This window comes from Falco cherrug, chromosome 3 (assembly GCF_023634085.1).
Source record: "Falco cherrug isolate bFalChe1 chromosome 3, bFalChe1.pri, whole genome shotgun sequence".
Lineage (NCBI taxonomy): Eukaryota > Metazoa > Chordata > Aves > Falconiformes > Falconidae > Falco > Falco cherrug.
The window spans coordinates 30,505,550-30,519,988 of NC_073699.1; the positions used below are offsets into that span (position 1 = coordinate 30,505,550).

General features: G+C 43.9%; 1 protein-coding gene across 1 annotated transcript in view; it reads right to left on the reverse strand.

Moving 5' to 3' along the window:
- The window catches only part of LAPTM4B (lysosomal protein transmembrane 4 beta), a 61,999-nt gene that overhangs the window by 22,894 nt on the left and 24,666 nt on the right, over nt 1-14,439 (reverse strand). Inside the window, exons 4-5 of the mRNA XM_055705717.1 lie at nt 14,270-14,392; nt 5,456-5,554 (exon numbers count right to left, since the gene is read on the reverse strand). Coding sequence (XP_055561692.1) covers nt 5,456-5,554; nt 14,270-14,392 — 222 coding nt within the window. The remainder of the gene's footprint in view (nt 1-5,455; nt 5,555-14,269; nt 14,393-14,439) is intronic.

Below are 14,439 nucleotides of genomic sequence, written 5' to 3' on the forward strand. Positions count from 1 at the left end.
CATCAAACAGGGAGAGCAAAAGGCTTCTGAAGTGAGCTGAGTCCCAAGGGAAGGTTAGACTGGCTCTATAGCCCAAGCTGTGGGCTATGTAAACCTGCCGCAGGCTACTGAAACAAGCGGAGTAAAGGCATGTACATGGAGAACTGCAACTTTTCCAGAACTAAAAAAAATGCCATTGTTAATTATAAATCGTAATAAGTAGTTCAATAACTTTCAATGCTCAGATACTATGTGCTGAGAAAGGCAGAAGAGCTAGTACAGAACAGGGAGTGAATACAGCACACTTCTGTGGGGACACAGCCCTTCTTTGTAAGAAACCTTTTACATGAAGCTACCTGTTTGCAAACTAATTTCTATACTACCTCTCCCAGAATCCAAACTGAGGGAAGCCCCACTTCAGATAATACAGTCTTATCTGGGAGAAGCTAGCAAGAGATTTATTTCTGAATGCTTCTATTCCACCACACGTGGTGAATAAAAACACATTAAACCCCACAATGAACCCCTCCAGCTCTTCCAGCTCTGAGCCATAGCTCTGACCAGCCCTGCTCCTGCATGCAGGGGCTGTCTCCCAGTGGGTGAGGTCTGCTCCAGCCCTTGATATAAAGAGGTCATCAGCCAGCACACATCAAGTAATTGGCCCCAAGACACTGACCCACATATGGCTGAGAGCGGTGGCAGCTCCGAGCACGTCCTGCTCCAAGTGCTTTGGACATGTGCTGCTGGCCTGCAAATTGTGAGTCATGGAAACTTGTTTTCCTCAGCCTGTAACTTCTTTAAACTTGTTCCTAATCATTGTTTTCTACTGACGCTGCTACGCTGTTAAACAGGATTGCTGATTCGGTTACTGTGGTTTTTTCCTGAAAAACTTGGCTGAGGCTTCAAATACCGCTTTAAAATGTGGGGCTGGACATACGGTATATAAATATATTGATTTTTCTCTCAGGACATGAACGCTCACATTTGGAATAGGTCCTGCACAAAAGGCATGAGGTGGCTTCAGCCTATGCCCCCTCCGCAGCACTCCTGCACAGCGCAGCACAGCCTGCTGGCAGACCCCCTTGGGCGGGCAGCACCAAGCAGCCCCCACGTGAAAGGACGGGTGCGCAAGAAGGGCTGAGTGTGGAAACAGGCACTGTGCCTGCTTCTAGCAGCTTTCAGCCTTCCCCTTTGAATGGTGGGAAATTACTTCAGCCCCTAAGGAACTGAAACCCACAAAACTCTGCAGCCCTGCCTCTCGCTGCTGTTACTGCACGTGCGCTTGTTAAGCGGCATAACGGCAGCAGCGCGCCGCATGACTCCTGCTCATCAGGCACGTGCCCAACCAGCGGTCTGACCAGCATCTTTGTGGAAATTAGAGGCTGTTGTACCCTGTTGTTTCTTGTAACACAGCATGGAAAAGTCTGTGCCGATCTGGGTCACAGCAGCCCTCTGGGCAGCTCCCTCTCTGGCAGCAAGTGCAGGGTGAATGCCGCAGAGCCACCTCGGGTTAGGAGCTGTCTGCACCGAGTCCTGTTTTACTCTCCAGCTGCTTTGAATTTTCTATTTACAGAGCTGGGTTGGTCTTCAGTAACTGTTGAAAATCAGATAAAGATTTCTACACACACTGGAATTTATATGAAGATTTCAGGGGGATGCTAATGGCAGACAAGTTGGCCACATGTATTTAATATGTTGGTGCCACAGATGTGTGGATGAAATCTGCAGTTAAATCAATCTCAGCACACTAGAAAGTGTATCTTTTGAGTATTTTATAGTCAAAGAGGCTGTACAAGAACTATTGCTTATAATTGCAGAGAAATGCTGTGATTGACAAGAATTAATGATGTCAAACCAAACCACTGGCTGGCATCACTTTAAATGGGGCCAGGACATCATCTGTTGGCTCCCAGGCACACAGACTGGGGTATGCAATTTAAAGCAAATGACCCCTGCTTTAGAGATGCTTGTCCCATAGGTAACCTGCCACCAGAAAGCCCAGTGCTGGAACCTGTCTCAGGCTCTTGTGGAATAGGTGTCAACCTCATGGCTCTGTGTTGGCCTTTCCTGGGACTGAGGATCAGAGCTTGGCTGCTGGGTCTGTGTTCATGGCCCTGACTGTGGCTCCATTGCCCCTGTAGGAAGGCAGCAGACACTGGGGTGATGCACTGCAGATCAGCGTTGCCCCTTGCCAGGAGGCATCCCCCTGGGCTGAGACATGAAATCTCTCGGGGTGAGCACAGAACTTCATTCTGCACCACCCTTCCCACCTGCTGAGGACACCAGAACCTGCAGAATGGTCTCATCTCCAGGCTGGACACCTTGTACACGCAGGTTATAGGCATATTATGGAGGCCAGGGTTAATACCCGATTTGCTGAAGAGCAGCCTGTCTCACTGAACTGAAATACCTTTTGGCTGCCCCCCTGGCAAGTACCTCTTCCTACCTCCTTTCCAGAAAAAGAAAGGCCAAAAAAGAAGAGAAGGAGAAGCTGTTCTCTGCTGCTGCAGAGTGTTTGGAGCAAACTGGGGGAAAGGTTTATTCTGGTTGTGTTTGTGCTCACCTGAGCCTCGCTCACCTGAGCCTGGGGGACTTTGCCCAAGGTGGGGAGGGGGAGGCTGAAGCCTCAGCAGCTGGGGCTGGCCAGAGGAAACTGAGGCCCCACTCCCCAAACCAGCTGCAGAGGACAGTGTGACTCAAAAGCCACTGTGTTGGCTACATGCCATTTGAAGTGCTGTGTACAAGTACAGAAATACATTTGTGCTGCTGGATGTCCTTCCTCAGCTAGATAGCAAACACCTATGTTTCATGGTATGTAACTCCGGTTCAGTTTCCAGACAAACACAGTAAATGGAATAACACATTTTGGTCTACTCTGAAAAAAATTCTGAGTGAAACCACCTGAAATATCCATTAGCTGCTTCAGATCCAAGTAAATCCTAAGGACTAAAAAGACAAGTGCTTGTGTGTGGTTAGCTGGCTCGCTTTCTTCCAGCCGTCTCTTGCTCCCCTTCCCTTTTCAAAATCCCGCGACTGCAAAGCACAAAACCACAATATAATACCACTATATCTTGATTTCTGCTCAGTAATGTTTTCCTTTGCATGTAGCTTCAGCCAAACCAAAACTGTCATGATGCCAAATGCTTCTGAGGAATTGTGATTCTGTTTCGTATTTCCCACCAGCTGAATGCACCTTTTCCTAATGTAGCTTTTCCTAGGTTACAATGTTTTGTTTTCTCTCCCTATTTCTAGTCAAACTCTAGAGGGAGAGGGAACTCAGGCATATTTTTATGCACAGTACCTTTTCAGTTTCAGTATATAAACGTGGTACCATCTGTTAAGTCTATCAGTGATAAAGTAAGATGCATCTGATAGTGTCCAGCTTTCTTTTCACGGAGCAGATTCCATAAATCTGCATAGCAGCTCTTCTGGAAACACAAGAAATGCGAATGAAAATGCTAACTGGAATTTAGCATGTGTTTCTGTGTGAGTCATTTTTTGTGACTCATTTGCACGATAATATGTTGCTAGAACGAGCATTATGTGAGCCACATATACTCTTGGAAAAAAAATGTGTTAGCCACTTTGAACCAAAATGGATCTTTTGCATTATTAATTTCATAGGTTTCTTTTTTCTGTAATAAGTATTTTTGTCATTCCACTTTCAGTTGCATTTTTTTCATAAGCTTGAGACTTCCTTGCCATACTCAGTCAATGAAATAACAGACCCATCTGGGGTAAAAAATGAGATAATGGTTGCATCTGAGAAATATAGAGAGCGCATCCCTTGTGGTACTTGTCAGACCTATTTATTACGTTCATACATATTTCTTAAAGGTGCAAACAAAATCAACTGTACAGCTGTGAACATATAAAGCCAGAAGGCTAAGCTGTATTTCTAAATCACAGAAGAAAAGTGACTATGACTTCCAACAGCACCTTAAAATACCCTATCTGGTTTTTTTCAATTTTGAAGTAGCTTCAATAGTCTAATCCCCTCTTTTGTCACAATAAGTTTCCCTGTTCATGTTATCAAATGTGTTGCCTGGAAGCAACACCCCTGGTGTCACTGTGGCTTGTTGGGACTTCTCTAATCTAATGTAGAGAAAAAGCAAGAACTATTCTGAAATAAAACCCAACAAAAGAAATACAAGAATGGCAGCACTGCACTGTATGAAACTTGCAGAAGGGTGCAAGAAGGGGGCAAACACACCAGCATACTTTCCAAGAGGTCCAAGGCTCAGGAGACTAGTTGAGCCACAGATGGTTGTTTTTCATTCATTGATTTGTTTGATCTTATCCTGAGCTCCTTTTGGACTTCTGCTCCACACAGCAGTGGGGGCCTGACCTCGCTGGACCACAGACCTGGATGTGGTGGTTCCCACGAGCCTGTCCAGCTGTGCTGGGTGATGCTACATCTCACCTTCCTCTGGTACTGCCAACTCCAGCCCCCTTACCTGCGAGGTTGGTGTAACAGCAAATAAATCATCAGTCCCCGTGCCCTTTTGCTGCCTGCTGTGACAGTCCTTTATGTTGCCCCTCCCAAGAGGGATCGTTGGGATCTATTTACCTGCTCTAAAACATCCTTTTTGAGATAGGGCACCAGAAGCGAATGCTTTTCCAGAGGCAGGAGGCATCAAAAAAGGCAAAGAAATATTTAGATTTCTGGCTTTCCTATTCCTTTCTTAATACTCTTAGCATTTGATTTATTTGTTTGACCAGAACTGAGCAGTAAGATAGTATTTCCACAGGTGTATCTATTACAGCTACAAGATCCTTTTTTCAGGTGGTCATGTTGAGTTCAGAGCCCACTGCCGTGTCTGTGAAACAAGATTGTGCTGCTTCTGTGCCCAGTGCTTGGAATTTATCACCACTGAGTTTCTCTGCCATTTCATCACTCAGTACCATGACATCCTTCTGCAAAGCTTTCTTGGCTGATTGTTTTCCCTATTTTGAAAGATGTTGCAAAACCCCCGTTGTTGTTAGATTTCCTTCCTCTTCCCAGACCTTTTATGAATGTACCAAACATCATGGGTGTCACTGTTGTAAAGACTGATATATTGTCCTTACTTTCTATTTCCTAGCTACAGTCTGTGAGATGACCTTTTCTCTTGTCCCCACACATCTCAGGGTGGTTTTTAAAGCCTTTGATGAGAGACTGCCAAACACCTTTTGAGAAACCAAGAAGTCTGTATCAACAGGCTCTCCTTTGCCCACTGGATGACCCACTCCTTCAAAGGATTTATGCCTCATGAGTTCCCCTACAAGCACCATGCTTCCCCATTGTGCCCTACATGTTTGTGTGTTTGTCTATGAGATTTTGCACTTTTTTTCCATAATGTCTATCACTTTGCTCTGTATAACTGTCAGGCTGCCTGGTCTGTGGTTACCTAGATCTATTCTAAAACCAGGCCTCCCAGCAAGGGACATTCCACCCATGACCAGGAGTAGACTTTATGCACAGTAATGCTCTTACCTTAAAAGCCAAAATGATACTTATGAAAAGGAGGATAATCACAACCAGACAGGTAGGGTTCACGGACATAATCTCTTCCTTGTAGGGAAAATTCGTGGGCTGCATAAGCAAAAATAAGCAAAACACCGTATGTTAATCCCACAAGTCATTTAAGAGCCATTCAATTAGTGCACTCTATAATTAACAGCTTACAAAACTTTCTGTGATCTGCTAAACCAGGAGCTCTCTGCACCAACAACCAGTTTCAGTAAGTGTGGCTGGAAGAGGCACTGTGAAGACTCAGCTGCCAAACATTCCCCGGAGGGCTGAGGGATTTGCTTTTTGCTTTGTATGTAGTATGGGCTGTCTTTTCTTCTGTGCACATTGGGCTTCTACCTCCCACAAACCAGCAAAGGACATCTCTCTGGCATCTTTGCAGCAGGAAACCTGCCATCCTGAGCAATGGCAGGCAAGTCCTTTACTTATTAAGTAATCATTACGCTGGCACTGGTTGCCAAAGACCAGTGGCAGCTCCTTCCAGAAAGTCAAAGCAGGAAAAGCTGGACAGCATGATCCTTTCACCAAAATATTTGATCAAAAAACACTGGGTCTATTCTGCTCCATCTTATTTGGACTACTACTCCAGAAGCACTTGCTAGTGCTGCTGTCTGAGCGCGTGCCCCATGGAGGCATGGGTCCTACAGAGAGGCAATGCCATGATTTCAAACTGAAATGTGCTCCAGGTCCTTCTGTTATCTCAGACATGAAATAGAGGTGACAAAATCAATCTTCCTACTTAGCATAGGCTCCAGTGATTTACAGCTGTGAGGCACTTTAGGATCAGTGACTGAAAAACAACCTCTAAAAATGTTTTACTGTATTTGTTATCGCTTAAAGAAAACACACCCTTTAAAATTAACATTCCAAATCGTTTTGCAGTATTGCAAGGCACAAGTTCCTGTTTCAGTTAGAATAAAACGCTGTTCACAGACAGAGCTGTTCTCCACAAAAGGCAGCTCTTCTGCAACAGCAGCTCATTATAACTGAATGCATTAGCTCCTTCCACACACAACTTCCTTTTCCCTTACAGGTCTAATTACTTAACCAGGCCAGCTCTGCATCCTTGTCAGGACAATTTAGACCAAGCTATAGCTGTATTCTTGGTGATGATGGTGTAAATCCAGAGTAACTCCTTAATACCCTTTATATCAGCACTTGACCCAGTGCATCAGGAAATTAGCTTTTTTTTTGGACAGCTGCTAGTGAGAATAGCTCTTTATTTAGCCCTTCCATGAACTGTTCAGATTGGTTAACATCAACCGCAGTTGTAACCGTTAGCAGATAAATGTTACATAAGCACATTTTCCGCTTCTTCAGAGCAATCTTTCTGTTCCTGTACTGAATTTAATGGTTGAAGTTTTTATCACGTTATCTTCTTTGTCAAGGTACAGCTTTTGTAGGAAACTAGCTTGCTATAATTCAGGAAGTTGCTGCTTTTTTTTTTCCACAGAAGGTTATTGCTGAATATAGTGGATGCGGTCACTCAGAGACCAAGAAAGCAAGAGTATATGCCAAGAAAAGATGCACTGAAAAATAAACACAAACCTTATCTGCAGAAAATTTAAGTATTAGTGCCACAGCCTGCCCTCCTGCCTGCAGGAGGGAGGCCATGCACACGGGTAGAAAGTCCAGTCAGTTAAGAACAATTACAGTAAAACTGGCCCAAAACAATTTTTTTTGGTATTGACCTGCCATTAAAAAACCAGTCAAACTAGTCTGTGAATGTAATAAAAAACTCCTAGTGAGGTTTTGGTCCTCCTCCACTCTGGTTTTGGGTACAAGTCAGTGGTCAAAGACTGGATGACTGCATACTGACTTAACCAGAGGTCAGCTTAACTGGGGCTTGCATGTGGGCAAGAGAAGGGCAGGAAAATGACCAAGATAGTTCCCGCTACCTTGAAGAGCAGGAACATCTGCTGGAGCCATGAGCCCTGGCCAAGTCTGGGAGCTGCACGTGCTGTTGAGCAGTGCCTGGCCCTCCTTTACAGCAGCAGTGTTTCAGGTGAAAGGACAACAATTCAGCACTGAAAGCAGCAAGCCAGGAGAGCATGTGAGGAGCAAATGCTGTGGCTTGTCTCCTTCAGGCTCAGCTTTCCAGATCTCTGTCCTGAAGAGATGTGAGCTGTAAGTGAGCCCCAGAGAGGCAGTGGGTGCTGCACCCATGACGTGGTCACCTGTACCCACAGGTGCCCTGGAGATCTTGGTGTGGGGTGTGAAAATTGAAGCTGGCCCCTCCTGGAGCTTCCCGGCTTGCTGTGTGGGAGACAGAGCTTTCAGGTCTGTGATTAACATCCACGGAGCATCGGGACAGCAGAGAAGAAACTCCCTTTGTTTGCTAACCAGGCTGGTGGCACCTGCCAACCAGAAGAAGTTTAACGCTGGTTTGCCCAGGCTGGCCTACAGACAGCCTGATCTTGACTCACAACTACAAACCCCTTCAGTGCAGTGGGAAAAGCAATTTATAAAACCTGCTGCTTTTGGCAAAGAAGCAGGAAAGATGGTGGGAAGCATCTCAGCTGGCTCCAGGCTCACCTGGTGCAGGCACCATCATGGAGCTGGTGCCACCAGCAGGCCCTTGGGATCCTCCCATGGCAGCAGCTGCTCCCAAAATCTCATTCAATCCCATGGAAATGGGTACCAACAGTGCTTCAGATGAATCAAAGACCCATTGCCCTCCACTGAGTGCAGTGATAAACACCAATGTGGGTGTATGAGGTGGAAGGAGAAATCCTGCTCCTGTGCTGGGAATTTGCTCTCCTGTGGGGACACCCTGCTACTGGGAAGACCCTGGACACCGGGCTCAGTGCTGCAACTTCTGGGAAAAGCTCAGTGTCAAATGTTGTACAAGGTTTGATGAAGCTGAGACTGGAATACGGCTGGATGGGAAAAATCAAGCCTGTCCCCAGAAATACAGAAGTAATTTTGCCGCAGGACATGATGAAATTTTCTGCAGAAACAAGAGGTAGTTGTAGTGGTGTGATACTGGCATGCTAAAGTCATAATTAAAGCATCATTTATAACCTTGTCATGGACATGGAGAGGGCTGCATGCATAATAATATACCTGGTAAACTTTTAATTTAAAAAAAATTACTGCTTATACATAGCAAAGTTCTGTTAAAAAGAACCTAAAACTGGGATGGAAAGTATATTTCTACTGTATTGATATTGTACAAAGGCACAGGAAGAATAAGAAGTCCAAGGCTGAATCCCTTTCTCATTCCCTCAGTCTGCTTGCATGACCTTTCACATTTTCCTTCCCCTTGGACCACAAAAAAATCCACTTTAAAAGATGGTCTGGATTCTCGTTCAACAGTTACAATCCTCTGACTAACAGAATCTTACAAAATTGAAAGAAAACAGCAATGTATCTGTAGAATTTTTAAAGCTCTACTATGAAGTTAGTAGTACTTCTTCTTTGGAATTATAAAGTGGCCTTACAGATGTCAGAAAGGATATTCCTTTTTTAAGCTTTAGTTTATAGGAAACATTTTTTCAGGTTTAACCTTTTTTATATTCTCTAGACATTTCCCCTAGGATTTAAAAGCTTGACTGATACCAGCTGAATTGTTAGACAGCAGCATTGCAGGTAGTGCCATAGTAAAGCTATTTAATATATTTTGACATTTTCTTCATTTTTTTACAGGAATTGTAATTGTCCTGTACTTTAATAAAAAACAAGTTTGCATAATTCACTTGCAGACTAACCTGTTCTGGACCTCTGCTTCAACTCATTTTATATACTGTTATCAGATGACAGAAGATGAAGTGTTTAATTTGAAGGCTTTAGAAAGCCCATATACCAAAGATTTAGTGGGGTTAAAGAAATGTGCTTTAGGTCAAACTGCTTTAGACCACTACTGCTCCAAGTATCAAAAATATTTTTATTTTACACATGATGGATTTACTGTATGTGAAGGTTTTTGTTTTTCTAGTGACAGTGATAATGACCAAGATGTCCAACAAAACCCTTAGAAAGTTTTATCACATGGTCACCATAAAACATTTCAAATGCTAGATTTGTAACATCCACTTATTTTACACAACCTTTCATGCTGAGATGCTCTTGGAATTTATGGGAATTAAGTGGCATGCCTGTGTGCAACTGGGTATTTAAAGACGACAAAATGTTTCCAAAGATGCTTGTGCCTCTGAAAGAAGCAGCCAATGTAGGCTGACGTTACCAAATAACCTGTGAACACAATGTTCCATATTTTACAGTTACAACATTTTCAACTAGGGCTCTGCCTTCCCTATTTATTATTATTGCTAAAAGTACATGGAGGGTTTCATAGTAGCTTGCAACTCATCGCTGATGGACTGAAATCTGGCAGGTGCACACCACAGTGAATAGGTAACGTAATTCTAGATACTAGTATAGGGAAGTAGAAATGATTAAAAACATGATGTTTTCAACTTAGAACATGAAAAAAGTGTTCTTCTGAGACTGCCAAATATATTCCAATACCTAATGCATACCTTCTTCCAGATATTCAATAATGGATTTGGAGAACAATTGGGATTTTTCATTTCTGTTATGGAGCTGTGCTCCCTAAAATATCATTCCCCAAATTTAAAGCATTTTTAGAGGAATAAAAACTGTAAGAATGCCAGGAAGAAACGCGACCCTTGCTTTCTGCCTACCTTGGCAAACCTCTGCAAAGGGGGTAAGGGTAAGATGCCTTTTTTGTATGTCTTATTTATGGGCTTATTTATAAATCATCAGGAGGGATCACACCTAACTGGCATGACTAGGTCTCACCTACAGGGACAAGGTTATTTACTGCAGTCAGTCTTGTCCTAAACACAGTGTTTGAGATGGCAAACCTTTCTGCCATGAGTGTGTTAAAAAGTAGGGAAACAAGACCATGGGTACAAGCCTGTTTAACAATATTTGAGCACTGGCACTGCATTGATGGCATTATTACTAAAAAATTTGAAAAGCTTGGGTTTAGTTTCATCTCATTGTGTGTCTGACTATCTTCACATCTCCCTTTTGTTTTTGCCCCCTTGGTGTATTTGCTCCGAATCAAGTGCAACAACCTTTTGACAACCGATGCAGCCCTGCCAGGTAAGAGTAAGAGGGTACAAATGCTGAGCCATTTGTGCTTAGGACCACAGCTAAGACACAGGAGGCACGAACAGCTTCAAAGTAGATGCAGAACAACTTCAAAGTAGATGCAGAACAGCCTCAAAACAGCTTCAAAACTTTGTTGAACAGGTGACATCAGTTGTACAAAATTCATCAGAGCTCTTGGTAGTTTTTGCCAATCACTGATCTCCACTGTGAATGTTAAAACAGAAATGACTCCTTGTTTCTAAATGAACTGAACTCGAACTAGCTTTTAGCTACTTTTAGCTTTTAGCTTTTAGCTACTCATTATCAGTAGGCCTCACATTAATTTAAACAGCCCTTTAATACCTTTTCTCTGCATATGAAAACTCTAATGGCATCGCCTCTAGGTCTCCTTTCTCAGTAAATGAATCAGGAAAAGCTGATTGTCTCTCATCATTCTACAAGGTACCCATCTTCTATACAGTTTTTGGAGGAACTTTTCTGCATGTTCTCTGACTTTTAAGCACTGTTCTTTACAACCAGACACTGTAAACAGGCAGATGAAACCCATGTCACCAACTGAGGCAGGAATTCTCCTTTCCCTTACTAATCATTGCTGTCGTCTTCTGTCCACAAATCCCATGAGTAGTTTTTACAAACAGCAAAAAAGACCCAGGTACTCTTGTTTTGGCACTTAGTTCCCTAGACTGCTTGCAGGGTCACTGCATCCCAAGTGAAATTGTCACACTGTATGCTCATCTGTATTCCTCAAGTATTTACATTTCTTTGCACTTAGTAACGTAGTACACATTAATGACTGAACTCAGGTTCTCAGTCCATCTAGCTCACTCTGATTAATGGCTCTGTCCTTAGTGCTATTTAATTCTTCATTGCTGTCCTGGCTTCAGCTGGGATAGAGTTAATTTTTTTCATAGTAGCTGGTACAGTGCTGTGTTTTGGATTTAGTATAAGAACAATGCTGATAGCACACTGCTGTTTCAGTTGTTGCTAAGTAGTGCTTACTCTGAATCAAAGACTCCTCAAGTTCCCCGTGCTCTGCCAGTGGGGAGGTGCACAAGGAGCCGGGAGGGAGCAGAGCCAGGGCAGCTGACCCGAACTAGCCACAGGGATGTTCCATACCATAGAACTCATGCTCAGTATATAAACTGGAGGGAGTTGGCCAGGGCCTGCTGATCGCTGCTGGGGGACTGGCTGGGCATCTGTCAGCAGGTGGTGGGTGATTGTTATCGGGCAACACTTGTATTTCTTGAGTTTTATTCCTCTCTCTCTTTTTGTTATCTCCCTATGATTAGTTTTACTACTACTACTACATTTTACTTTCTTTCCATGATTAAACTGTTCTTAACTCAACCCATGGGGTTTACCTTTTTCCTGACTCTACTCCCTATCCCACATGGGGAGTGGGGGGAGTGAGTGAGTGGCTATGTCGTACTTAGTTGCTGTCTGAGGTTAAACCACAACAATTAATGTCTGTGTCAGCCACAGGTTTTATTAGAAGTGATTTTGCTGGGAAAAAGTCGGGCAATGCAGGTTAGAGTCTTTCAGAGGATGACACAGAACAGCTAGATTAGGCTCCTGCTCGCAACCTCCTGCTAGAAGGCTCAATCCCTCTAGACAGCGAGCCTGTGGAAGCTCTCCCAAGGCTGGTGTTAGCCTTTGTGAAGAGCCTTTTGGGTACTAAGATTATTAATGGAAGTCAGGAAGAGCTTGAAATCTACTGCCGATTCCTGGAGACCTTCTTCTGCCCGAAATAGAAACTCACTGGCAGATGGTTGGCTTGACCACGACCCTTTGCAGTCTGCCAGCTAACCTCTCCTAATCCATTTGATACATCCTTTATCGATCTAGCGCTTTATTGTTGCTCTGAGCATCACGCTGCGAAGTCAAAAACCTCACGAAAGCCTATTATCTCCCTGCCCGTCTTTATTGACAAAGCCAGTAATCTTGTCAGTGAAAGAAAATGAGTTTGCCTGCAGGACTGATTTTCTGTGAAACCGTGCTGGCAGTCATTAATCATATTCCTCTAGTCTAATCCTTTATCAATTGACTCTCCTCTCAGCCCTTCTGTTATTATTCTGCTTGGTAGCAATGTCAGGCTAATCAGCCTATAATTATCCTGGAAATCCCCCTTGCCCTTTTGAGCACTGACAGTTTAGCACTCCTGAAGTCTCGCAACATTTCATTACCAGTCCAGAAAATGATTTACAACAGCAAGACGAAGATGTATGCAACCAGGGATTTCAATGCTCCAGAGCAGCAATGCAGCTCACAAAGTGCTCTGCTGCACCATCCCCAGCACCTTCCAAGGCTGGCTCCTTGTATTCTATGCTACAGAAGGGCCTATTACTTTTTTACCTGCAGGAACAACAGTGATGTTTTAGCAGACATTTTGAGAGAGTCAGATTCTCTTTGCCTTTCTAGTGAGCTGGCTCCAGATGTGACACCTGGCTTTCAGCAGAAGAGCAGGGGCTTTCTGGGGTGCAGCTCCCAGCCTGCTCCTGTCCCCGTCATGTTCTTGCACAGCAACCAAGACTGAGTAAAAACTGGTTATGACACATGCCCTGGGATAGGTGGGGGTGGGGGTGGGGTGGGGCAGGGGTAGCTCCTGCAGCCACACAGACACTTGTGCTGCTACAAGAGCAGGGCTGGCACTGGAGCAGAAGGGAGGAACTGCAGGTGAAGGCTCCAGCCAGTAGCATTGCCATCTTCTAGCACTCACCCAGCTATGGCTGTAATTCCCTCTTTTCCATTTGTATATCTGAGAACCTTTTGAATTATTTCTCTGCTTCTCTTCCAGTGTACCACCAGCTGCAAATGCAGATGGGTGTTAAATAAGGCAAAGGATAACAGGCCCCTGATGCATCCCAGCTCCCGCTGGCTTGACACATTGCCTCTTCCTGCAGATTTGTGTGGCTACTTATCTCCCTACTGTTCCTCATTACCTGTTATTTATACTGCCCTGTCTAGTTTTCCATCCACATACCAAAGTTCACAGCCAAGCTAATCTGTATTCAGGTTTCTCAAGGCAGATTTTCAGAGGCAGCTGCAGCGCTGGCTTCTCCAGAGCTCTGCAGCTCCACCTGACCCCCTCAGACATGGCATGTGGTCCTGTGATGAGACAGAGGCTGTTAGGCTCTTCTCCTTAGGTGGTTGCAGTCATCCCTTGTAAGCTTACACAATAGAGGCTACAGATGTTTGGTTAAAATAGACCATGTGAAGAAGGGAGCCTCTAATTGTCCCTAAGATAGAATCCAAAAATATTTTCTAGCAAAACCAAACCTACATTGAATCAAACTCCTGCCTAATGAAACATGTGTTAAAGCTACCAAATAAATTAAAAGAGGCGGCAAAACATCCTTGAAATAGCACAAAAAATAAGCCACTGGATATGAACACAATGACACTGAATCCAAAAGCAATTACTTATTATCTATGTCTTGCAATATGAGTCTCATTCTAAATTAAGTGCTGCTGAGAGCTTCCACAGCACTGCAAAACTCCAGAGCTCTGCAAAAATATTGTAATAAGTTAGTAAGGTAACCTTGGCCAGACTAGCAAGGACTGAGAGGACTTTTCAAGGATGGCACTGGAAGTCATCAGGAAACCATTGGCCAGAAATACCAAACAAACAGTGCACCTTCCACAGGTGTTTTTTTTCTCCCAAAGCCCCCAGGGACTTGTAAACATCAAGTAATTTACCAGCTGACGGAGGTAGTCCTGAATTGTGCTGGGATAGACAAGTACACTGATGGCAACCAGTGTGTTGAGAGCAAAGTCAAAGATCTGGTAACAGAAGAAAGGGATGATCCAAGCTGCATGTTGCTAAAAAGGAAATAAAATGAAACTCATCAGCCACAAGTTAAAACAGA